This window comes from Astyanax mexicanus, chromosome 3 (assembly GCF_023375975.1).
Source record: "Astyanax mexicanus isolate ESR-SI-001 chromosome 3, AstMex3_surface, whole genome shotgun sequence".
Taxonomy (NCBI): domain Eukaryota; kingdom Metazoa; phylum Chordata; class Actinopteri; order Characiformes; family Acestrorhamphidae; genus Astyanax; species Astyanax mexicanus.
In genome coordinates, this window is record NC_064410.1 from 20,816,693 (window position 1) to 20,843,635 (window position 26,943).

The 26,943-nt window shown below is 39.2% G+C and overlaps 1 protein-coding gene across 1 annotated transcript in view; it reads right to left on the reverse strand.

Annotated features, from left to right (window-relative positions):
• oprd1a (opioid receptor, delta 1a) overlaps positions 1-22,027 on the reverse strand; it is a 51,192-nt gene extending 29,165 nt beyond the window's left edge. Inside the window, exon 1 of the mRNA XM_007234571.3 lies at positions 21,490-22,027. Within this exon, the coding sequence (XP_007234633.2) occupies positions 21,490-21,734 (245 nt within the window). The 5' untranslated portion in view covers positions 21,735-22,027. The remainder of the gene's footprint in view (positions 1-21,489) is intronic.
• Positions 22,028-26,943: the final 4,916 nt, after the last annotated feature.

Below are 26,943 nucleotides of genomic sequence, written 5' to 3' on the forward strand. Positions count from 1 at the left end.
ATATGCCTTGCAATGTATAAATGTATAAATTTAATGTATGACTGCGTGAGCTTATGCTCCACTGGGAAAATGACCTAAAAGACTTATCATCATCAGTGCGCAGCGTAAGATGAATTACGCCCCCTGTGGCAAAGTTAGAACAGAATGCGTTTTCTATGCAGTCATTTTTCTATGCTCTTTACTTTTAACACACAATATGCATCATCATAAACTGCACAGCTAACAGCAGGCTGTTTGTGTAGCATGTCCAACACTTGCTGTTATTAATCAATATTACAGATACTTATAAACCGCTAATATGGATCCTTTGCCCACAGCAATAATATAAAAAAAAACAAAGAAATAAAATATGGTTGTTTCTCTCTGTTCTTTATTTGAAAAACCGAGGCCGACTCAAGTTTCTTATCCCTTGCCTTCTCTCGTTTCACCCTGCTGGCTCTCATCTCCCTTCCCCCAGAAAGTACAGCCTTGAAAATTGAATTTCTATTGCCACAATTTCAACAAGCTTTAGATTACTTGGAGTTGCAGCACTGAAAAGCACTGAACTTACCTCTAAATTGCTATGTTTTCGTGCTCACACTCCACCGAGCATTACTTACAGAGGATAGGCAGTGCTCAGGCTGCTCACAAACATATTGAGTGTCTGCCTATAGATCCACATCCTACATACCGTTCCTAAACCCAGCTCTCTGTATTCATTAAAGCTGTATGTAGCCAATTCTTGCTGTAGAACAAGGATGTTCAGATGTCACCAGCAGCATCTTTCTATCAGTTCATCCTTACTGAACATACATGGGGTTGGACCGACGGACAGTTCTGGTGGAAACAGGAGAGTTGAGGTGCACATTGAATTCAGCCGTGGTTTTATGTTTTTTGGATACAATCCGGGTTAGCACCCGAACATCCCTTTCAGACAGCTTCCTCTTGCACCCACAGTTAATCCTGTTGGATGGGGTTGGTCCTTCTTTGTGGTTTGCTGACATTACCCTGGATACTGTGGCTCTTGATGCATCACAAAGACTTGCTGTCTTGCTGTCAGATGTGCCAGCAAGACGTGCACCAACAATTTTTCCCTTTTTTGAACTCTGGTATGTCACCCATAATGTTGTGTGCATTGCAATATTTTGCTCTTACCCTGCTAATTGAACCTTCACACTCTGCTCTTACTGGTGCAATGTGCAATTAATAATTAATTAAATGCTCCAATCTAGCCATGAAACCTCCCACATTAAAATGACAGGTGTTTCAGCTTCATTGTCCAACCCCTGTACATGTCCCTGTGTGAAAGAGTGTTGGAATTGGGAGTTGGGTGGAATTTTGCTCCACTCTTCTTTGCAGAATTGTTGTAATTCCACCACATTGAAGAGTTTTCCAGCATGAACCATATTTTTAAGGTCATGCCACAGCACCTCAATAGGATTCAGGTCAGGACTTTGACTAGGCCACTCCAAAGTCTTCATTTTGTTTTTCTTCAGCCATTCAGAGGTGGACTTGCTGATGTGTTTTGGGTCATTGTCCTGCTGCAGAAACCAAGTTAATTTCAGCTTGAGGTCACAAACAGATGGCCAGACATTTTTCTTCAGGATATTTTTGGTAGACATAGGAATTCATGCTTCCATTTATCACAGGAAGTTTTCCAGGTCCTGAATCACACTACCACCACCATGTTTTACTGTAGGTATGATGTTCTTTTTCTGAAATGCAGTGTTACGTTTATGCCAGATATAATGGGGGACACACCTTCCAAAAAACTTTAACATCTCGTTCAGCGTCTCATTAGTCAAAAGAGTATTTTCCCAAAAGTCTTGGGGATCATCAGGATGTTTACTGGCAAAATTGAGACGAGCCTTAATTTTTTTTCACTTTTTATTGGTTTTGGTTTTGGCACTCTGCCATGCAGGTCATTTTTGCCCAGTCTCAGAGTCATGAATGCTGACCATAACTGAGTCAAGTGAGGTCTGCAGTTATTTGGATTGTTCCACACTCACAAATTATCTGCTGTTTTGGCTTGTTTGCCTGACTGTAGACTGATGAATTTCTAAAGTCTTTAAAATCATTTTGTAACCATGTCCTGCTTTATGTAAATCAACTTTTTTTGATTGTAGATCCTCTGAAAGCTTTTTTTTTTTGAGGAATAACTCGCATACACATATCCTTCTTGTGCAGAGCAAACTCAAGTTAAAGTTTTTTATCAGGCAAATTAGCTCTAGACCTCACTTCCAAACTAGCAAGACCCCAGGTATGCTAACTCATATTCATTACAGATTAAGATTGATCAATTTGGGAGCTGCCACAAAGTCAAGAAATGATTCATGAAAATGATATGTTAATACAACAATCTTGTCAAAATTAGTAAACCTAAACCTTAAAGGGGACATATTCTGCAAAACTCTAGTTTTATGTGCTTTTCCATTTCTACTTGGGTCTCAACTGCCCCTTTAAACACTCCAACCACAAAAAAAAAATCCATCCATGGCATAAGGAATCATATGCTTCTATAAGCCATTTGGATGGATGTCATAATAAAAAACAACATAGAACCACCCTGGCACCACTCCCACCCGTAAACCCCCACCAGAGCCGCACCAACTAGATCAGTTAAACAAGTTTCATTTCAGTCTGCTGGTTCAACTCCTCAGACAGTATACAGCAGGATTAGCTAACAGACTTCATCTGATGGAGGAATCTGTAGCTACCGTCTTTGGCAAGTCAGCAGATGAGGGAGATGTAAGTACTTTCAAATGATGAGTTTTGTGCTTTTATTGCAGTTAAACCAGCTTGTTTGAGTTTTGCCATTTAGCACAAGTTAATATTAACCTGTGGTTAACGCTCAGCGTATACATGGGGCATGGCCAGCCACATCTTATTTACATAAAAGTGAGAGAGCCCTTAAATATAAATATGTATACAGTTCTGAAAAACTAAAAATTACGATGTTTTCAATTACAAAATCGAAAACATATATACAGTCTATAAGAAAACCAAGCAGATCTGCTTGAATTTTTGCAGCAGGAGTGGCATAAAGTTATCCAAAAGCAGTGTGTAAGACTGGTGGAGGAGAACATGCCAAGATGCATGAAAAGTGTGATTGCAAACCAGGGTTATTCCACCAAATATTGATTTCTGAACTCTTAAAATTTTATAAATATGAACTTGTTTTCTTTGCATTATTTGAGGACTGAAACCTCTACATCTTTTTTGTTAATTCAGCCATTTCTCGTTTTCTGCAAATAAATGCTCTAAATGACAATATTTTTATTTGGAATTTGGGAGAAATATAGTCTGTAGTTTATAGAATAAGTTCATTTTACTCAAACATAAACCTATAAATAGCAAAATCTAAGAAACCGAATCAGAAACTGAAGTGATCTTTTAATTTTTTCCAGATCTGAGAGAGAGAGAGAGAGAGAGAGAGAGAGAGAGAATGGCCAAACTGAGCAGCAACAGATGAGCTTCTGTCTGTGACTTCACATCTACATGGTGGATCAGATAGGTAGGAGTGTCTAATTGACAGGACAGTGAATGCAGATTTTCATTCCTCTCTCCAATAACTTAATTAAAAAAAAAACAAACATTTTTTTCTATGTCACTACTGATTAATAAATCATTCAAATGTAATGAAAGACTCAAAATCTAGGATGATTCAGTTGTTTCAGGAATATTAATTTGCAGCATGATGTCAGCAGTCCTGATGTTTGGAACATTTTCAGACATGTGCTTTAATGTGCTTTACATTATAAGGTCAGTGCTTGTGTATTAGACCTTGCTTTAATTGTTTATACAAGGCTGTTTAAATTGAGTTTTTTATTCATGAATAATTAAAGCATGTTTCAGCCAGACTCTAATAAAGCTATTACTGTGTAATGGGGGAAGTACTTGGTGTTAGGGTGAAGGGAAGTCCTTGCTGACAGCGTATCCATTAGCTTAAAAGCAGAAGAACTACTTGGCCTAAAACACATAGTGTAAAGAATTAGCACTCAATTAGCATGTTAATTAAATTTAAAAGTACTTCGTTGCTAGGATGGAAGAGAAATTGAAATACTGTCTTCGTGACAAGTGCACTAGCTTTGTCTTTTGTTTTTTTTTATAATATTCACTTCCTTCAGAATACAGGAAAATGTAGTCTACAGAAATATGTAGTGCACATGTATGAAACAAATGAAATTTAAGGGTGTTTTTACACCCTCGACGTGATTTGATTGGACAGGTGTGGATACAGAAATTGCAATCAGGTGCGGTCCTAAATTACCTCTGTATAATGTGATTTGACTATAAAACTGCACATAAATACACACTAGTCCAAAACATAGGATCCTTTTCCTGTATTTACTTTTTTTTCTCCCACCCCACACAGTCCTAGTTTGACCAATAAGCAGAGAGAACATAGTTACATTGTTTGTTGTGATACATTTTTGTGTGCTTGTTTTTTTGCCTTGTGTGAAAACAAACCAAACTGAGGAAAGAACATTCCGGAATCTTACATTTTGTGCAAGGTGCATCACAATGTTCATGGCTATCTTACACCCTGGCATCAGTCTGTTTTCTTGCCTTGCGCCTGCATTGTTTAAATAGCAATGGTGCTTGTGAATATATCTGCTGATGGGTGTGGTGGTCTCGAAATGAGGTCAATTTCTGGCGTATTGCTATCTTGGCAATGGAAAAAACAGGTGTACAACTGACTTAAATGAACCTAGGCACATCCTCAATCCGTGTACACCATTAGCAAACCTCTGGTGCGTGCCTGTTTTCAGCTATGCAAAGTTTTACATCAACGATAAATAATATGAATGAATGTAAATGAGCTGAGAAGCATTGAACAGGTCCGGGTAGCTGCGCCCCTGAAATAGCAATCTACCAAAGTCAGAGTGCCCCTGGCTCTTAAAGGAAACGGTAAGTGACACACTGATTGTTTTATTGCATGTTACGCCCAAAATTAAAAAACCCATGATTAATTAAGAGAATTAGTACATGCCTCTTGCATGTTTTAAGCTTAGCAAGGCATACTTTTCCCGTCGTTATGATAGCAAAGACACACTAACACTGCCCTAAATCAAGATGCACAGTTGATGGCTCGCTTAAAGACTGCTAAAATAGAGCTCTCCAAGTATAATTAAGCCTGAGGCCCCTCCATTAAGTGCAGTTAATCTCACCTACCACCCCATACTGCACACCTCCATCCAGCTAAACATGCTCCTCCCTTTCATTTATCCACTTTAAAGAATTTATTGTAATTGTCCTCTGCTGGAGTAACTAAATGAGTGCTAATGATTATTGCTGTGGTTGTTAACTTAGTTTATCCTGTATTTTAATCCGGATGGGACTTCGCTCCATCGTTTATCATGTCCATTTACTCAGTGCATGCTGTGCACATTCCAATTTGTTACTTCAATAAGTGCTTGTTGCTCTGATAAATACATTTAAAATGCTAATTTCAGTGGTAATTATTTGAATTACTCTGTGTATTGTTGAAATGCAGACCAACCCGTTTACTGATGTCACTTTACCCGGTGCATGCAGTATACCACACCACTGGCCCCATGGTTGAAAAAGCATTCCTAAAGTATCCTCTAGACTGGCCAAAAAAAAAAAAAGAAAATGGCAAAGCTTGGTTGCACAGCTGAATTTAATGCATGACGTCGTCATGTAGCTCGAAATGTGCAAAAGGCATGTACTAATTCTCTTAATCATGGGCGTAAAATGAAATAAACCAATCTCTGACTTTAGTGCATTGATATCTAAACAGTGTGGTGCTTTGCATGTCTCAGCAGACAATAATGACCTAAGTGTTCACGCTGTGAATGTATGTCATCAGTTCTTTTATGGATACAGCAATACTACTTTGTTTTTTATTCTGCTTATTGTTGATGTAAAAGCTGGATTCGCACACTGCACTGCATTTATTTGTGTGTGTTTAATGAGCGGGGGTGTACATGCACTAAGGACTTCCAGTGCACAAGGTGCTCCAGCATGGCTATAATAGGAATGACCGGCTTACTGTTGACTGTTGTCAGGGTTTTAATCAGTCAGTGGCGCACCTGTATTTCCCGCCGCCAAGATAGAAACATGCCAGATGTTTACCTGAACACATTTCACTTCCAGACCATTTTTTTAACAGCACGGGCACAAGGTGTGAAAATAGACTGTTGAAATGGTATGTTCTCCTCTACAAAGAATTACCCAACCAGTGGATTAAATGTGAAGTGGTGCCCTGTAGATGCCCTCACAGTTGAATAAACTGTGTTTGTTGGTACAAGACAAAGTAAATTGTTGTCAATGACGGCACAAAGTTTAAAAAAACTCATTCACTTTAAACTTCGAACTATTCAATCCATTTGTGTTTTCAGTTTCAGCCACAGCCCCTCTATAGTGTACAGGGCCCATATCACGTACCATGAAAAATAATGTGTTGCATTACTTCAAACAGTATATTTTTTTTCACTGTGCACTTAATATAAGATTTTGTGTATATTTTGTCTTTTTGACTATTATGACTATAATATTACTAATAATACTATGATGTTCTGTGTTTTCTTCATGTAGTTAACAGTTAATTTCGTATTGCACATCTCTGTTCTCTTCCTGCCCTTCTTGCTGCCTCTCTTCCATCATTCGTCCTTCTCCTCTTGCTCTTTATATCCCACCTGTCAACTCTTCTGCCCTTTTACAATGGCCCCCCATTGCTCATCCTATCCCTCACTGTTGGTCGCTACTCATCCCCCTCCATTCATCCCTTTCCATTTCCATTTCCATCCTGCCCTTCGATCATCCCAACCCCACCATCCATCATCCCAACCTCACCTTCCACCATTCCAATCACGCTATTCATCATACCAAACCCTTTCTTTCTCACCCAAATCCATTTCCTATATCATCCAGACCCATCCCCTTTCATCCCAGCCTGTCCTCCGTCATCCCACCCCTTCCTCAAAAACTAAATTGTACCTGCCAAATGTTACAGTGATGTGAAAATGTTTCCCAGCCTAAAGATTTCCTTTTTTATCATATGTTATCATACCATTTTTCAGATTAACAAACACATTTCACAGACAAATACAACCTGAGTACATTGATAAAGCAGTTGTTAAAATTATAATTTTATTTACTAAAGGAAAAAATCTATTCAAACCAACCTAAATAGCCCTACGTGAAAAAAGTGTTTGCCCCAAAACCTAATAACTTAGTTGTGCCATCCTTGGTCTTTTTTTTTTAGCAGGAAGAATCTGTTTAAGATCATGTCACAGCATTTCAATCAGACTTTGACTATAGACCACTCCAAAACCTTAATTTTGTTTTAGCTATTCTGAGGTGGAATTTCTGGTGTATGTCAGGTCATTGTCCTGCTTTAGAACCTAAGTACACCTGAGCTTAAAGTCATGATGTCATGCTTTTGTCCTGTTTTGTCTCTTCTGTTTCTCATAGCTCTGTTTCTGCTTCTAGCACATGGCTCTGTTACAGTTTCTGTCCTGGCCCCACCCTAGCCCCGCCTATTGAGTGTTCCCACCTGTGTTATTTGTTACCCAGCCCTCTCGTTAAGTTCCCCAGGTGTCTCTCCTCTGTCTCTGTGTATATGTAGCCCAGTGTTTCCTGCAGCCTTTTTTAGGTCTTTTGTTTGTGTTTAAGTGAATGAGTTAGCTGTGTGTTAGTGTCCCTGCTACTCTCAGTGTAAGTTTATTACCCAAACCTTCACAGATGATATCCTCCTTTAGGATTTTCTGGTAAAGAGCTGACTTCTTCTTCTGAAATGATGAGTTAGTTTTATGCCAGATGCAATGAGACACACACACCATCTATTTTTCACTCAGTCTCTTTCTTATTATTGAATCATTAACACTGACCTTAACTGAGGCAAGTAAACCTGCAGTTCTTTCAAGACTGATAGATGATCAATGACTTTGCTTGATCATCTGTTCTTGAATTTCTTCAGATTTGGGCATAATGTGATGTTTTTTTGAGATCTTTTAGCTGCTTCATGTTGTCAGACAGGTTCTATTTAAGTGTTTTCTTGATTCTACAGGTCTGGTAGTAATCAGTAAAATTAGTCAAATTTAACTCCGCCTTCTAAGAAAAATGGTATGGGAGCAATTAATTTTTCACATAACCAGGTTAGTTAAGATTGCTTTTTTCCTTTAATAAATTAAACCATCATTCAAAGCCTGTTTTTTGTATTTACTCAGGTTATCTTTGTCTTATATTAAAGTGTGTTTGTTAATCAGATAAAAAATGTATGACAAAAAAAAAAAAATATATATATATACTTTTTCACAGCACTGTACATCCAACCCACATCAAGCCCTGTCATCTGACACAACTTCTTGTCAACTAATTGGTCTGTTCATCCTAGCCTTAAATTTGCTTGCTTAAACTAACATTTCAGGTTATCTACCTTGTAGCTACAGTCTTTATTATACTCAGTTAAGCAGCCTAAGGGCTGATGTAGGACAGTATAGACCAGTATTAGACCATTATACAGTACATGGCATGGATTGGCCAAGTTGGGTCACAATCTGAAATGTTTTATGAAGTTTTCCCACCCAACCAAAACCTTGACTCGTGTTTTGTTTAGAATTTATTTTAAATTTTATCCCATTTTTGCTCCAATTTGGGACTCTTCCAACCTTTACCAAAGGTCTTAACACAAGGAGGGTGAAGAATAGCACATGCCTCCTCCAATACATGTGAAGTCAGCCTTACTGAGCATTACTAGGTTGCCAGCGCTCTCAGAAGAAAACACATCAACCCAGTTTACCAATGCCTGTGCTGACCAACATCACCCTGAGCGTGATGGGGGAGAGAAATATAGCTATCTTCCCTCCCAGTGAGAACAAGGCCAATTGTTCAATTGCTCTGTTCAATGGACTCTGCTAGGCTGCTGATGGAAAGCAGCATGAACCAGGTCTCAAGCTGGTATTACTGAGAAAAAAAAATGGTGACAGAGCCATAGTCCACCAGACCACCGAATACTGGTTCTTGTACCAGTTCCATTTGGGCTTATAAAAACTGTGGTACTTTTCAGCGAACCAGCCCACGTTTCCAATGGTTTTAGTAGAACCATCAAAACATCACATCATACGTCATCAACAGAGGCATCATCAAGAGAGTTTGTGCTAAAGAACCAAGTAAGCTTTTGGTTCTAGAACCTACTTTGTTGGTAGAAACGCATCGAACCGGTTCAAAATGAGATTCGCAAACCAGAATGGTGCCAGTTCCGCAACAGTGGAAAGGCGCTACTAGATCCCCCACCATCCTGACTCTTCCTTTGACCTCAGTTCTATCTCCATCTCCAGCTCCACTTACCAGTGGGGGATCAAATCTAATGAGGGTTAGCACAAGTAATGACATCATAGAAAGGTTAATGTTAGAGACCAGTAGTAGAGTATAAGAGTGTGTGCAGTCTGAACAAATGAACCGTTCACACCGACCTTGCTCTGTTCTCCCACACAGTTGATACGAGCCACCAGCGTTGTTCAATAAATCAATGGCCATATTGCCAAGGAATACTAAATGCCAGTGCGCCATGTCAACAGAAGCCACCCTGAGGGTAACAAGGTCAACCTAAGTCTGATGTTCCACTCAGCAGGGCTTGCAGTTGTGCACACTCTCTTTTCCCATCAATTCTCTACCCAACAGGAAGCTCTTCTTCCAGGCTGATGCTGAGAAAAAGCAATACATCCCTGAGAGCTGGTCCACAACTCAAAAAATCACTGCAAAATACATGAATCAAAACGTGTTCTTTGGAGTGAATCTTTGTTAATGGGATTTGCTAGTAAAAAGCATTGCTATGCTGTGTGATAGCAACACATCCTGCATTTATTTACCTATTTACAGTTGCTTCAGTATTAAACTAGACCTAATACTAGACTAGATTAAACTAGATAGTGATTAATATTTATGCTTCTCTAGAATGGTATATTTCACATAAAAGTAGATTAAAATAATATCTGGTTAATTAATGCCTAATAACCTGTTAAACATACTAGAATGTATGCAATGGCTTTTTGCCAGACAATGACTTGCTACTTTCTTGCTAATGCAATTAAGAGTTTCCACCTTAAATGGCCATGCACTTAAGGTTGCACCCTTTGTTAGCTCGTTCTGCTGTGTGTGCATACATCTTTAACTGAAGCAATTAGTAGCAATAATGAAGTGTTGTTAGTCATGTTTGTTAGCATCATTAGAGTTGCATTTAGCATCGGCACTGTCACATTAGCATCACTACTACCCTGGCAGCTGGCTTTGCTCAGCAATACTACTACAGCATTAGCATCGCTATTGCAGCATTAGCCTTACCCAGCATTGCTACCCTGATGTTGGCTGCTAAGCCATATTCACATCTTCCTTCACATCTAAAACTAGCAAATATGTTGTCTCCTGTAAATGTTAAGACTCTGAGAGCAAGACTTGAGCCCTATGACAGACAGTTTTATATGAAATGGTACATGAGAAATATTAGATGTCAGATTTTATTAGCAACTTTTTTTTTTTTTAAATAAAGAGTATCGCTATTGTTGAATTATCACTGATGATTCTGTGCATTCGATTTTTTTCCATGTCATGTTTGGTACATTACTTTGAATATTATGTGAAAATAAAATATTTTATGTTTTGTTGTGTGTAAAAGTTCATTTTTAAAAGTAATATTTAGTGGTGTCAATCGATTAAAAAATGTAATCAGAATAATCACAACAATATTCTGTGATTAATTGCGATTAATCACACTTGTTCTTAAGATGTCTTTTTTACTTTATTGCAGACATCCCAAGTTGCAAAAGTTGATTTCAGGGAGGTCAACCCCCTGGCTAACCCCTCCCCTTGCTCACACACCTAAGGATAACAAAACTTTACTTTGACATTATTAATTTTCATTTTTTTTTAATTAAATTTTGAAATTAGTTTTATCTTTTTCCTTTTTAGAAGGCCCTGCCTCTGCTTTCCTTTTTTTTTTGGGGGGGGGGGCTTTATTTTTCTTTATTTGACGAAAATTGACAGTTACAATATCACAAAAAATTGCACAACCTCAAAAACATTTCATATCATATTACAATAATTATTAACATTGCATCCGCCATGATCTGCTTTCTGTCACTCACTGAACAATTCCCTTCCCAGAATTATCCCGGCTGTCCATGAGACATCGACCTAAAACCGAGGGATCGATTGCCATGAGGTCGGTTGCTGTAGTTCTGTGGTTGAACCATAAGTTCTGTTGTACTTGCGTCGCTCTCTGGTTCCTCCTCCAACCGTAGGTAACTCTTACAACCCAAACTAAAATTCTTAGATTTCATTAATTCTGGATCTGGTTACCTCAAATCTCTATTGTGGCCCCTTTTTTTCTTTTTTTTAGAATTCTGTTGTTCCCTTAATTATTACACTTTATTTCCATTACTACAGGTTTCCTCAAGGCAAGACCCCAGCAGAGAAAAAGATTTGTACAGAACGTGGTTAATAAGTCCAGTTAATACACGGTGGATAACTCCTACAGAGCGTTTTTGATTCACACCCTGAAGCCTTCAATTCATTCTCTCATGGCTCTGGTCACAGAAAGGCCACTCACTTTTGATTGAGTCCCCAGAGAAGGAAAAGTAGGAGGCTGAGGTGTGAACTGGAAACTGTGTGACTCATGAACAGCAGATGATTCTGTTGGCACCTGTATGAATGGACTTATATATAAAGTAGAACTGCATTATATTATAGTATTGTTGCTATATCTTTTTAATACACTGTCTGGCCAAAAAGGAAAATGTCACCACATGTAAGTAAGAGCCTTCAATTGGATAATGACTGCAAAGATGATTATGTTTCAGCTGGCAGCAAGTTATTTAACCCTAACTGATGCAATGAGTAGCTTCTCATTTATTAAACAACCATGTGCAAAGACTCATCCTGTGATCGTGGAAAATATGTTAATCTGTTTCCGAAGGGTCAAATTATTGGCATGCATCCAGAAGAGAAAACATTTAGCTGAGATTTAGCTGAAACTACTAAAATCAGGATTATTAAAAAGTGACAAAGGACAGTGGTGAAACATCATCTTTGATTAATGAATGCGGTAAAAAAAAGCAGGTTTGGTGAAATCAAATGGTAGAAAAATAATACTAGAAGGATATGTTTTTTATCATTTTATTTAATTTTTTTAAATTTACAATACCTCTGATAAATTTGAAGTCCGACTCCACCTTTTTTTTTAACTGCTGCTGATGCAGCAATGGCGAGTAGCATCAGAGCAAACTCGCAGAACAGCGCAGCAACTCGGTTCTAATACGCCAGCTCACAGATGTCTTATGCTGACCGACATCACCCTTTAAAGTGGTGAGGGGAAAGAGTGACATCTACCCACCCAGAGGGAGCAAGGCAAATTGTGCTCTCTTAGGGCTGCAGTAGCCAATGGCCAGCTACATGAACAGGATTCAAACCAGTGATCTCCTGATTATAGTGGCAGCGCTTAGCAAGCAAACATATCAACTTAAGGATATATTTAATAGTGAAAGTAGGAGCATTTACACACAATGTGAATGAATAACATTGGAATGGATTGATGGGTGCATCATTCCTAGTTCCTACTGTACAAGCCTATGGGGGGCAATGATATGTTATATGGTTGATGCTGCAGTTGGTCTGCAGGCCTAGGTTCAGCAACAGTATGTGCTGAAAGAATGAGGTCAGCTGACTACCTGAATATACTGAATATAGACCAGGTTATTCCATCAATGTATTTTTTCTTCCCAGATGACACAGACATAATTTAAGATATTCAGTGCCAGGATTCACTGTGAAAGAGTGATTCAGGGAGCATGAGATCATCATTTTCACACATGAATTGAGAGAGTTCACCACAGAGTCCAGACTTTAACCTCACTGAGAATCTTTGAGATGTGCTGGATGGAGAAGCTTTGTGCAGTGGTCAGACTCTACCATCATCAATGCTGCTGCAAGATCTTGGTGAAAAAATTAATGCAACACTGAATTGAAATAAATCTTGCAACTTTGCAGAAGCTTACTGAAACAATGCCACAGTGAATGTGTGCTGCAATCAAAGCTAAAGGAAGTGTATAGTTAAATTACAGCGCACATAAGCTAAATTTAAATGTTTAGGAGCAGTTTTTTTAGACAGGGATTAAGCTTAGTCTTGGACTACGCAACATTCTGAATAGAGAAAAAAATCTTTTATAGCTTAATCCCAGCACCAGGTGTAAAAACACACTGTTTGCAAGGAGAAAGATAGCAATAAGCATCATGAATTACCTTGTGCAGGGTGTAAGAAAGGGCCCAGTATGTCTCAAATATCTAACTATATCTAAGATTTTTTTAAAGCTTCGTTTTAGTTACCAAAAAAAGCCTTAAAATTCAGCTTATGAGCCTCATTAAGTGCTGTTACAACAAGTTTATGAAGTAGTTTGTCAGTCACCACCTGTGTTAGCTGGTTAGCATTGTTAGTTGCTACTGATCAGCCTTTCATGCAGTTCCCTGAAAAATGTCTACTCGAAGCAACAAATAGCTAAATGCAGATCTAAATGAAGCACATTTTAGCAACTGAATGTAACAAAAAGTTGTCAAGAAATGAGAAAACAAGTTTGATTTATTGAAAGGCTTTGAATGGAAATAAAAGTAAAATAAGCTTTAATATAAAGAAGGAAGAAATCCTAATGTTTCTTTTTTTATTTTATATTGTAAATCATAAAGGTTTCGGTTCTAAGACAACTATAGTTTGGTTCATGGAGCCTGTATATCATAGACATGTACAGATTCTACACATTCTACAGATTCTACACATTCATACACCTTTTACAAGGAAAAATTCAAGCACTTTTCAAGCACTTTCAAGGCCCATTTTTAAGTTTTCCAGCACCTTTCAGCTGTGGTAAATTAATGATAATGGTGATATTTCAAGTAAAGCAAAGCCTTTTTTATTTTACGCTCTGAAATTTTCTCTATAAGCGAAATTATTTAGTCAGATATTTATTTGTAGTAAAGTAAATGAAGTTACAATTTCAAGCATTTTTTTAATATTCCAGAACTTTCCAGACCTGGAAAACAGAACGTTTAAATTCAAGCATTTTCCAGGATTTCAAGCACCCGTTGGAACCCTGATTTTGACATCCTTTTTGCAAATGTTGATTTTAGTGCTTTTTAATTTTAATGTGTTTTAATTACAAAATTACAAAATATGAGATATGAGTATTTACCTCCCTAAAGTCTACCATTTAATAGACATGTATAATTCTCTCTTTTGACTCCGCTGACAGATTCCTATGAGGTGAGGTCTCTCCAACAGTCCAAACACCCGGTGGCTCACTTGTCAGATAGAATCTGCGCAAAATGAAAAGCCTGAAAGCCTGCTGTGGGCTGTTTAGGAAATTGTTTAGGCAGTGGTGCTGTATAAAATGTGTATATTTCTCCCCTTCACAAACCATTTTAGTAAAATTGGTTCTTTGACATGCACTAGGACCATTTTTAAAGTGTTTACAAAAAAATAAAAAATAAAACATTTATCAGAAGCATTCAGTCATGAAGAAGACCATATATCCAGACCAACAAAGACAATATAAACCTCGTACCCTTTGCCACTATGTGACATTTCTTTTATGAAGAATGGACCAATAAAAGAAAATACAGCAAGCATCCCTGTGTCCAAGGGATTGTGTTTGTGTTAGCATTCTTCCTTCACATGTAGTGCTGCTCACTATTACATTATAGTACAATAAAGAAGCTAGTACAATAAACCAATAAACAATTAGGCCCTGTCTACTCATATCCAGATCATTTATTAAATAATATTTCCCTCCAACCTTCAATTTCTGTCAAACAATGGCGAAAACAGTATGTACATGGGTATGCTAACCCTGTATGAGACCCCAGTACCTCATAAATAAAGACATCAAAGAGGATTAATCCCAAATTACACACACTGATTTCACTACTTTCTAAAAATGTGTGTACTTACGTCAAACGTACAGCCTCTAAAAGAGGATCCGGCTCAGTTTTACTGAACGCGAGCGACCGGTGGAGCAATGGAGACTTCAGAAGGGGAAACTCAGAGCTCAGTAGCTCATTCACTCATAGTAAAAACAAAGAAACGAAAGAGTCCGTGCTAAAGCCGGGATTAATAGCTGATTGGCGGTTGAACGATGGAAAGAACTATGTGACTTGAAAGGGCATCTCTCTCTGACTGAACATAACCTGGAGTCGGATTCATCCGCTCTGAAAGGAGAACGCATCACACCCGCCCAGTTTAAAATAATTCTTCCGCATGCTTGGTGCAATTACCCATTTTCACCAGAGGGGGCCCTTAATCCCCCAAATCCCAAAACTTACGAACATCAGCTTTAAAATCTGAAGATTTTACCTAAAATGATCATTTTGTTTGTATTATGTTCATAGTTTTGCAGAAACACTGCATAAACAATTAAGTAAAGTCAACTTTACAGATTGAGCATGCCTAATAAAATACAGTATTTTAAGAGTGTTTATGACCCCACTTGACCCCACTTAAAAAGACTGTTTATTTTAAGTTTGTGAAGCATCTGTGTAGTTTAAATAGTTTTTTAGAGACACAGTGCTGCAGTAAATTATGTTTACAAAACATTTAAAATTGTTTCTTGGAAGTAGACAAGTACTAAACAATTAAACTCTGTAAACTGGTAGCCAGCCGTACTATGGGTATAGCTAACTAGCTTGAAAATACACAGTACCTGTTGCTTAAATTTTAGGGCAACTAGCTATTTAGCTAGCTAGCTGAAAATGTAGATTTTCAAATAGTTCAGTGGTTCATTTGTCCAACCAGCTTGCTGGCTAGTCACCTGATAAATTTAGCTCTAAGGCCAGTCGCCGGCATCGCTAACAGTGCTAGCCCAACACCCCAAGCCAGCTTGCTGCCACCATAGTGCTGCTAGCCCAACACTCCAAGCCCGGACTCCGACACCGCCAATGCCACTAGCCCGACACTCCAAGTCCAGTCACCACCACTGCTATCCACTCGCTGGAAACTCCAAGCCTGTTAATGCCACTAGCCTGACTCTCTATGCCCAGTCACCGACACTGCTAGCCACTAGCCGGAAACTCCAAGCCCAGTCACCACCACTGCTAGCCACTCGCTGGAAACTCCAAGCCTGTTAATGCCACTAGCCTGACACTCCAAGCCCAGTCACTACCACTGCTAGCCACTAGCCGGAAACTCCAAGCCTGTTAATGCCACTAGCTTGACTCTCTATCCCCAGTCACCGACACTGCTAGCCACTAGCCGGAAACTCCAAGCCCAGTCACCACCACTGCTAGCCACTAGCCTGACACTCCAAGCCTGTTAATGCCACTAGCCTGACACTCCAAGCCCAGTCACAGACACTGCTAGACATTAACCGGAAACTCCAAGCCTGTTAACATCACTAGCCCGACACTCCAAGCCTAGTCACCACCACTGCTAGCCACTAGCCGGAAACTCCAAGCCTGTTAATGCCACTAGCCCGACACTCCAAGCCTAGTCACCACCACTGCTAGCCACTAGCTGAAAACTCCAAGCCTGTTAATGCCACTAGCCCAACACTCCAAGCCCAGTCACCACCACTGCTAGCCACTAGCCAGAAACTCCAAGCCTGTTAATGCCACTAGCCCGACACTCCAAGCCCAGTCACAGACACTGCTAGACATTAACCGGAAACTCCAAGCCTGTTAACGTCACTAGCCCGACACTCCAAGCCTAGTCACCACCACTGCTAGCCACTAGCCGGAAACTCCATGCCTGTTAATGCCACTAGCCTGACACTCCAAGCCTAGTCACCACCACTGCTAGCCACTAGCCAGAAACTCCAAGCCTGTTAATGCCACTAGCCCGACACTCCAAGCCCAGTCACAGACACTGCTAGACATTAACCGGAAACTCCAAGCCTGTTAACGTCACTAGCCCGACACTCCAAGCCTAGTCACCCCCACTTCTAGCCACTAGCCTGACACTCCAAGCCTAGTCACCACCACTGCTAGCCACTAGCCGGAAACTCCAAGCCTGTTGATGCCACTAGCCCGACACTCCAAGCCCAGTCACAGACACTGCTAGACACTAGCCTGACACTCCAAGCCTGTTAATGCCACTAGCCTGACACTCCAAGCCCAGTCACCACCACTGTTAGCCACTAGACTGACACTCCAAGCCTGTTAATGCCACTAGCCCGACACTCCAAGCCCAGTCACAGACACTGCTAGACATTAACCGGAAACTCCAAGCCTGTTAACGTCACTAGCCCGACACTCCAAGCCTAGTCACCACCACTGCTAGCCACTAGCCGGAAACTCCAAGCCTGTTAATGCCACTAGCCCGACACTCCAAGCCCAGTCACAGACACTGCTAGACATTAACCGGAAACTCCAAGCCTGTTAACGTCACTAGCCCGACACTCCAAGCCTAGTCACCCCCACTTCTAGCCACTTGCCTGACACTCCAAGCCTGTTAATGCCACTAGCCTGACACTCCAAGCCCAGTCACCACCACTGTTAGCCACTAGCCTGACACTCCAAGCCTGTTAATGCCACTAGCCCGACACTCCAAGCCCAGTCACAGACACTGCTAGACATTAACCGGAAACTCAAAGCCTGTTAACGTCACTAGCCCGACACTCCAAGCCTAGTCACCACCACTACTAGCCACTAGCCGGAAACTCCAAGCCTGTTAATGCCACTAGCCCGACACTCCAAGCCCAGTCACAGACACTGCTAGACATTAACCGGAAATTCCAAGCCTGTTAACGTCACTAGCCCGACACTCCAAGCCTAGTCACCCCCACTTCTAGCCACTAGCCTGACACTCCAAACCTGTTAATGCCACTAGCCTGACACTCCAAGCCCAGTCACCACCACTGTTAGCCACTAGCCTGACACTCCAAGCCTGTTAATGCCACTAGCCCGACACTCCAAGCCCAGTCACAGACACTGCTAGACATTAACCGGAAACTCCAAGCCTGTTAACGTCACTAGCCCGACACTCCAAGCCTAGTCACCACCACTGCTAGCCACTAGCCACTAGCCCGACACTCCAAGCCCAGTCACAGACACTGCTAGACATTAACCGGAAACTCCAAGCCTGTTAACGTCACTAGCCCGACACTCCAAGCCTAGTCACCCCCACTTCTAGCCACTAGCCTGACACTCCAAACCTGTTAATGCCACTAGCCTGACACTCCAAGCCCAGTCACCACCACTGTTAGCCACTAGCCTGACACTCCAAGCCTGTTAATGCCACTAGCCCGACACTCCAAGCCCAGTCACAGACACTGCTAGACATTAACCGGAAACTCAAAGCCTGTTAACGTCACTAGCCCGACACTCCGAGCCTAGTCACCACCACTGCTAGCCACTAGCCGGAAACTCCAAGCCTGTTAATGCCACTAGCCCGACACTCCAAGCCCAGTCACAGACACTGCTAGACATTAACCGGAAACTCCAAGCCTGTTAACGTCACTAGCCCGACACTCCAAGCCTAGTCACCCCCACTAGCCACTAGCCTGACACTCCAAACCTGTTAATGCCACTAGCCTGACACTCCAAGCCCAGTCACCACCACTGTAAGCCACTAGCCTGACACTCCAAGCCTGTTAATGCCACTAGCCTGACACTCCAAGCCCAGTCACCACCACTGCTAGCCACTAGCCGGAAACTCCAAGCCTGTTAATGCCATTAGTTGGAAACTCCTAGCCTGTTAATGCCACTAGCCTGACACTCTAAGCCTGTTAATGCCACTAGCCTGACACTCCAAGCCCAGTCACCACCACTGCTAGCCACTAGCCGGAAACTCCAAGCCTGTTAATGCCATTAGTTGGAAACTCCTAGCCTGTTAATGCCACTAGCCCGACACTCTAAGCCTGTTAATGCCACTAGCCCGACACTCTAAGCCTGTTAATGCCACTAGCCTGACACTCCAAGACCAACCACCACCACTGCTAGCCACTAGCCGGACACTCCAAGCCTGGTAATGCCACTAGCCCGACACTCGAAGCCCAGTCACCACCACTGCTGATGCCACTAGCCTGACAATCTAAGCCCAGTAGCCAGCATCACTAATACCGCTAGCCTGACACTCCAAGCCTGATCACCGTCACTGCTGAAGCAACTAGCCCAACAGTCTAAGCCTGGTCACGGATGTTGCTATTGGCGCTAGCCTAACACTCCAAGCCTGGTCACTAGCATCACTTAAGCTGCTAGCAAAGTGTTCCAAACCCAGTCACTGCCATTGCTAACAGCAAATATTTTTTAAAAGAATTTAATAAATGAAATTGATTTGAAATTATCTAAGGCCTATTTGGGTGTTTATAAATGTTAATAAATATATATACATTATAAGTATATAATGTACTAGAAGCTACTATAGATTTTTTATATGTTTTATGTCAATAGTAGTTGTAGTCATAGATATAACATATGTATTTTAGGGAGTAAAAATCACTCAAAAGATTCACCCAGAAACATGCATGAGGTGTGATGTCAGTGTATTCATAAAGCTGGTTTCCAGAAAACTCTAAAAACAGTTCTTACAAATTTCCATCTTAGAGAGTTTACAACTTGTGTTTTATTTCTTAATATCCAGATACACGTGAAAGAAGCCTCAAACCTCATTTCATGAGGCTCATTGGTGTCTGTTGTTTTATTACTCAAACCGTATTTATCTGTATTTATCTTACACCGATGCAGGCACTTAGCTGTGTCCTTTATGATTTTGAAGCCAAGCAGATGGAAATGGGGGTGGAGTAATGGGGCATGAGGTCAGAGTAAACACAGCTCTAGTCCTTATATTATCACCATGCAACACTTAAAGATTAAAGGTTGTAGCCTGAAGAAACAGGATGTTTTTTTTAAATGCAGACATTTTTTGTGACATCACATAAACAATAAATTTAAAGTAGATTAGGACAATTCAGAATGAGACCAGAAAATTGTGCTTTAAATGAAACAAAATGGAAAATAATGTGAAATTCTTTTGTCATATAAAGAGCACTGTTGGAGGTACTTGTATAAAAGGGAAATCATACCAATATCATTGTATTAATTAGAAAAAGAAGACATAGAAGAAGATAGTTTTTCACCTGTCTGTGATAACAGGAATTTGGAACTGTTTTTTGTTATATCAAAATAAAAATAAAAAACATAATTTTGTCATTTAAGGTCATATCCTCAAAGGCTTGTCTACAGTACTTCAGTAAAGGGACATGTGTGTGCTCTAATTCCTTTGCAGCTGTTTTTTTTTTCTTTAATTGTAGGGATGGGGGTGTAGTGTTATGTCTACAGTGCTGCTTGGTTAGATTGCATAATTGTAATGTAATTATTAATTTAACAATATTACTATTTTTTAAATATTAAGCTAAACATGTGTGAGAATTCAGTGACATTAAACCCCTTTAAACTGATTTTTTTTTACAAGGGACAGAGGACACTTGTTGCATGTAAAAATATTAAATTGTCTTAATACTTCTCTTTTTTACATAAAATGTAAAGCATAAGGTCGCTATCCAATAGAAAACATCTCCAAACATTCTCCAAAACAGCAACTTTACAGGAGAGAGAAAAAAAAACTTCTAAACGTAAGTTTATTTTTAAAGTCATTTTGAAATATTTTTATTGGTCTGTTCATCAAGAATGTTTGGCCTAGTGTATGTCTGTTCAGTTTTTCTGTTCAAATTATGTAGTAACCTAAAAATCGACAAAAATGAGGATACTTGTTTTTAATTAGACAGCAACGATAAGCTGTTTACTCTGCCCTGGTAAACTCTCACAGCAGTTTCAGTAAAATAATTTAAGCAAATCGAGAATTTTTTATTATTATTTGTTTTTGTATGTGTACAGCTCTAGTTTAACCAACTGTGTTTTCAAACATCAAATCTCGATTCTCGCTGAAATCTTCACTAAAATTCTCCACCCTGTCCTGCAGCTTTCCTTCAGAGGGTGGGCGCACGCATGATAGGAAATGTGAAAACGTGGAAATAAAAAGTGATTGAGCTGAGAAAATATGATTTATGAGTAATGTAAATTCGTATGAACTCCATAACGGCTTCCATTATTGGTGTTGCTATACACCTGAATATATTAGACCTGTGTGAATGTATAATGACTTTTTAAAAATGTATTTAAAGGTGTTTGACCAGTGGTTGTATGGTCCCAACTTATATGAGGGTCTTGGTTCTTCCCAAGGTTTCTTTATCCTCCAGCGCTGAGGGAGTTTTCCCTTGCCTCTGCGCTCGCTGGGGGGGGGTTTGTATTCTGTATACTTTATGTTTAATGTTTTGCCTGATTCTCCGCCATGTGATCACTCTTCTGTAAAACTGCTTCGTGACTAAATCAGTTGTAAAAAGCGCTATACAAATTTGATTTGATTTTTTTTTTTTTTTTTTTTTGGAGAGCCAAAAGGAAAAATATTTATAAATATTTATATAAAAAATCATTTTTTTTTTCAAACACTGAATGGAAACAAAGTTGGTACTTAAAGTTTAAGCCTTAAGAAAGCACATTAAACACGCGTACCTGACCACTCCGTACATCACCAGGATGTTGCCCAGAAGTCCCACCACGCAGATGACGGAGTAGAGCGCGGTGATGGAGATGGCGATAATGATCCCGGCGGGGCTCTTTGCGGGACCGGGCTCGGTGTAGTTGCGGCCGTCGGGGACGAAGCCCATCACGTCGTCGGGAAACGTGACATTGAACGGGATGACGGAGTACAGGTCGGGCAGGTCTGCGGGCAGACCGGGGACCGCGGACGGCTCCATGCTCCGCGGTGGTCGCTGTTCTTTTCCGCCGCGGTGCTGAAAAGTTGCGCGCTCGCCGGGCGGGACTCTGACAGTTCCGACTGCTTTAAATTCTCCTCAGATTACATTAAAACAACAGAGAACTAATCCAGTCTTCAGAAAACACGATCCAGATACAGACCAAAAAAAATAACAGTAATACAGCAACAGAGAGAAGAACCTCTACAACACGGAGGAGGAGCTGATGCTGGAGAGAGTAGTGGGAGAGCATCTGCTCCTACAGCTCTCACTCCCCTATCAGAGAGAGAGAGAGAGAGAGAGAGAGAGAGAGAGAGAGAGAGAGAGAGAGAGAGACTGGCATGCGTGGTTGGACAGCGCACGAATCCAATTAGCGCAATGAAATATATATATATATATAATATATATATATATATATATATATATATATATATATATATATATATATATATATATATATATATATATATATAATATATATATATATATTAGGCGCAAAAGACTTTGCGCTACCGATCGTGTAAAAAATAAAAAATAAAAATATTCAGCGCGAGGCACAGAAAATATATTATTATTGAACACATCAACACATCAGAAAACCAACGTATTCGAAATGTAAGGACTATACATAACCAATTTTGAATATAATTGTAAAGTTCATACAAAAAACTGAATCACTTTTTTTTTTGCTTGAGAATAACATTTTATTCAAGTGCAGTACTTAAACACGTGGACAAAATTGTTCATACCCATCTGTTAATGAAATAAAAACCCACAATGGTCACAGAAATAACTTAAATCTGACAAAAGTATTAATAAATAAATAAAAATGAACAAATAAAAGTCAGACATCAAGTTTCAACCATTCTAACATCAGTCTAACAGGTAAAAGGAGAATCTGAGGGTCAAACCTTCAGGTGGGCATCCAGGTTGGCAGTCACTATCTCGGAGGAAGGCAGGAAAATGGAATTAGTTTTGACTGGATTTATGAAAAACAGAGAATATGCAACATTATCAGAGTGTGGCTATATAAGATAACAGCCTAACTAAAGGTAGAGAGCTAGAAGGTAACATAGACACAGAGGCACCCAAAAACACTGGCATCCATATTATAACATAAAAAACGTTCCCACTTTCTTTCTTCTCTCAGATTTGTTTCAGATTTAATGTTTGGAAAATAAGCAAATGGTTCACACCTGTATTATTGGTGAAGAATGGTGCATCCCATCACAGCTGGCATTTCAACGTTGAATAAACTTTGACTTGACATTGCTTAGGTGTTATGGTTGAATCAATGTTGAATCAACTGTTGATTTTAAAAAGTGAATCAACATTGATATAGCATTGTTGTTTCAACGTCATATTTTCAACCTTTAATAAACAATAGCTCACTAAAACTAGAAAATCCTATGGTTTACAAAGTGGTAACAAAAAACTTACATAACTGTAGTAAATCTGAGTATAAAGAAAGTTAACCACCACTCTGCACCAATCTGATTCAACATCTGATCTCAAAAACACTAAAACCGTAAAACTTTTCAAACATTAACATGGTGGTAAATTAAAAAGCAGTTACTGCAAATAGAAGTAAAACACTTTTTCATCCCTCCATCCAACCATTTTTAGAAATTATACGGTGATGAAATGTAAAATGCTTATTCAAAAAGCAGAAGGTTGAGGACATTATGTTGATTCAACGTAAAAATTTCAATGTTAGCACAACCGTTGAACATTAAATGTTAATTCAACGTTAAAATTTCATGGTTAGCACATCCATTGAACATTAAATGTTAATTCAAAGTTGTTTAAACGTTGAAACAACAACATACATTACTTTAGTCATATTTCAACCACATTTCAACATTGAAGGTCGGTTGTGTGCCAGCTGGGATGTCTTTTTACACTAAACAAAAAAATATACTGTAAATGCAAAAACATTTTCTTGAACTCAGAATAATTTTTATAATTTTATTTCTAATTTTTCCCATTTTCTCCCCAAATTACACGGGCAATTACCCAACCCACTCATTAGGACTCCCCCTATCACTAGTAATGCCCCAAAACACCAGGAGGGTGAAGACTAACACATGCTTCCTCCGATACATGTGAAGTCAGACACCACTTCTTTTCGAGCTGCTGCCGATGCAGCATTGCACGAGCAGCCAGCGCGCTCAGAGGAAAGCGCAGCAACTCGGTTCCGATACATCAGCTCACAGACGCCCAGTGCTGCAGGCATCACCGGAGGAGTGATGTGCGGAAAGAGCGCCATCTACCCACCCAGAGGGAGCAAGGCCAATTTAACTTCCTCTGAGTGCTGGCAGCTTGATGGCAAAGCTACATGAGCGGGCGTTTGAACCTGCGACCCCCTGCTCATAGTGGCAGTGCTTTAGACCGCTGGACCACTCGGCGCCCCCAATTGGGTCTAAATCTTTGTTAGTGGGCGCTTCTCCTTTGCTGAGAAAAAACATTCACCAGTCACAGGTGTGGCATATGAAGATGCTGATTAGACACAGTGATTATTACACAGGTGTATCCTGGGCTCACCACAATAAAAGCCCACTCTAAAATGTGCACTAGTACGGATTTAAACCCAATTGTGAACACAATTTGAGAGAAAAAAGGCTTTTTTGTGTACATAGGAAAAGTCTTAGATCTTTAAGTTCAGCTCATGAGCATCGGTGGTGCGTACTCTTGCTAAATGATGAATGAGTGTGCTTTTCTTTAACTTACTTTGAAACAGAAAACTGAAATTTCTGAATTTGAATTTTCTTATTATTGTTATTGTTAACCTGGATAAAACATATCACTAGGTCTGTTGGTTTAATACTGTCACCAGTCAGCCTGGAGGCAGCAGCAGATGTAAATGCAAGTAAAAAACAGGATACAGGATGCCATCTAAACTCTCTTTGAAGGTCAGTTGTCGTTCTACATGCACAAACTCAACAGTTATACTCATATAACACCTTTATTAGATGTGTTTTAAGTATTAGAGGGTTGAATAAAAATCTGCTTTAGGATATATCCAGAAACAAGGTTCCCCATGTTTAAAATGAGGACTTAAGAGCTTTTCTACAGAACACTGACTATTGGTTATTGCATTTTAAGCAATACCTAAGAATGTAAGATTTATTTCAAATGACCACTTCTTAACTTCTTCTTCTTTAAACCTTCTTTAAACCACGTCTTCTCTTTATACCATTAGTGATGCACATGAAAAAAATGAGAATGCAAGAAGAGACAAAAAAAGTTCCTAAAGACTTTCTCAGGGAGTAATAAAATGTTTAAAATTAAATGAGTGATTGTAGAATTTTATAAATGTTTAAAGAATATGAGTAAACTTTGAGGGATTGGTATAAAATCATAATTATTATAGGGCTATAGAGTAAAGGCACCTTTTGTCTTCACCCTTTGTAACATCTTAATTTTTATACCTTTCATTTACTTTTCTTGCATAAAAAATACAGTAAACCTTGTTTTTTAATAATTAAAAAAAACATATCTGGAGATCTTTTTTATCTACACTGCCTCAAGGCAACATTCTTTGACAATGTTATTAAAAAACAAAATATGAAATCCTTTTTTTATATATATTTTGAACAAAAATGATTAAGTATCAAATTAATTGATCTTTGAATGCTAAACATGGCCAGAAAATACAGTATGTGACAGGTCTGTTTAGTTTTTTAAGTTTAAAAAGAAAGCATCTCACTATGAAACAATATTGTGAAGTAATGATTTCATAACATATTCATATCAAACAATAAGCAGCAATTCAAAGCATGAAAAACATAAACATAAAAGAAATGATTCCTGATCGCCCTTAAGAAATATCCTGACCAAGAACAGGACTTTTTAACTCATAGCTTCATCATTAGCCTTTCATTGTCATTATTTATGTATCATGGGTTTGTTGGCCTGAGGCAATACTGCGCAATACTGTTTCGATTCCCGGCCCCGTCTGTTCTCAAACAAACTGTCTATTGGAGAAATGTTCTATTCACTATCCAGACCCCAGATCCCATAATGCAGCAACCAGCCGGCCCTAAGATTGTTTTCCAATCCGCTTTACCTGAATACAAATCATGTTTACCTGTTTTCTCTTGTATAAAAGCCTGGATATCACCTACACTGCAAAGTATTTCAACTGACTTTCAAAGCATAAAAGGTGAGATCCCTGTTTTTGGCTAGATCCTAGTGCCTAGTACTTTGTTTGCTGGATGTTTGAGTTTAATCTGAGTAATTTACAAACAACTTTAAGAATGATGTCATTTTTTTAAAACAATGTAACTTTAAGAATGCCAATTTTGTGCCTGTTTCCAAAAAGCTTTCTAAGTCTCTTAATTTATGCTCTACAGACAACTTTTTACAAACAACTTTAAGCATCACCTAACTTTAAGAACTGTGAATTTATGCCTGTTTTTTATATTATACTATAGTTAGTTCTGACTCTGCATGTGCAATGTGATTGGCTGAAAGGCATTCTATGAGTGCCGTTATCAGCCGGTAATGCACTGTAACCAAAGCTCTCCATGTATTACTCTGCCACATATAGGTAATTTAGTAACAATGCAGCGCTTACAAGCCAAACAGCACAGCCACAAACAGAGCAGCAATGGAACTATTTTAACTCGCTGACTGTTTATAACGAAACAGATCATATTTTCTCATCCTGTTTAGCTCTAAATCTTTTAATAAACAGCGATAATGGAACTGCCTGCAGCACAGCAGTGACAATATAACACATTATAGCACGAATCTTGAGTGTATTATTGCTTAATTGTTTCGTATAGTGTCATATCTTCATTGTTGTCCCATAAAAGGATAACGTTATTTTTCATAACTACCCTGCTGTGGTAAAATATCAAGATAATTAACATAATTTTAGAAAATCTACAAGTATACTTGAAACTAAAAGGGTCACCATGAGCAATTAAAAATTGCAGATTCTATGACACGATGGATGGATGCATAAAATAATATAAAAGTGATTAGGCTGATAAGATATGATTTCTATGTAGTCTAAAGTCTTACAAATGTGATAAATAGTCAAAAGAATTAATAATCTTTTGTTTAAAAGTTTTAAGGGCAAAAAGGCACTGTTTTCTAATAATGATTCATGAGCTGAATCCATTTCTGATTATTGATATAACCTGTTAAAACTGCTACATCACTGAATTACTGCAGAACAAACTAAATCATTTCCCATTAAAAT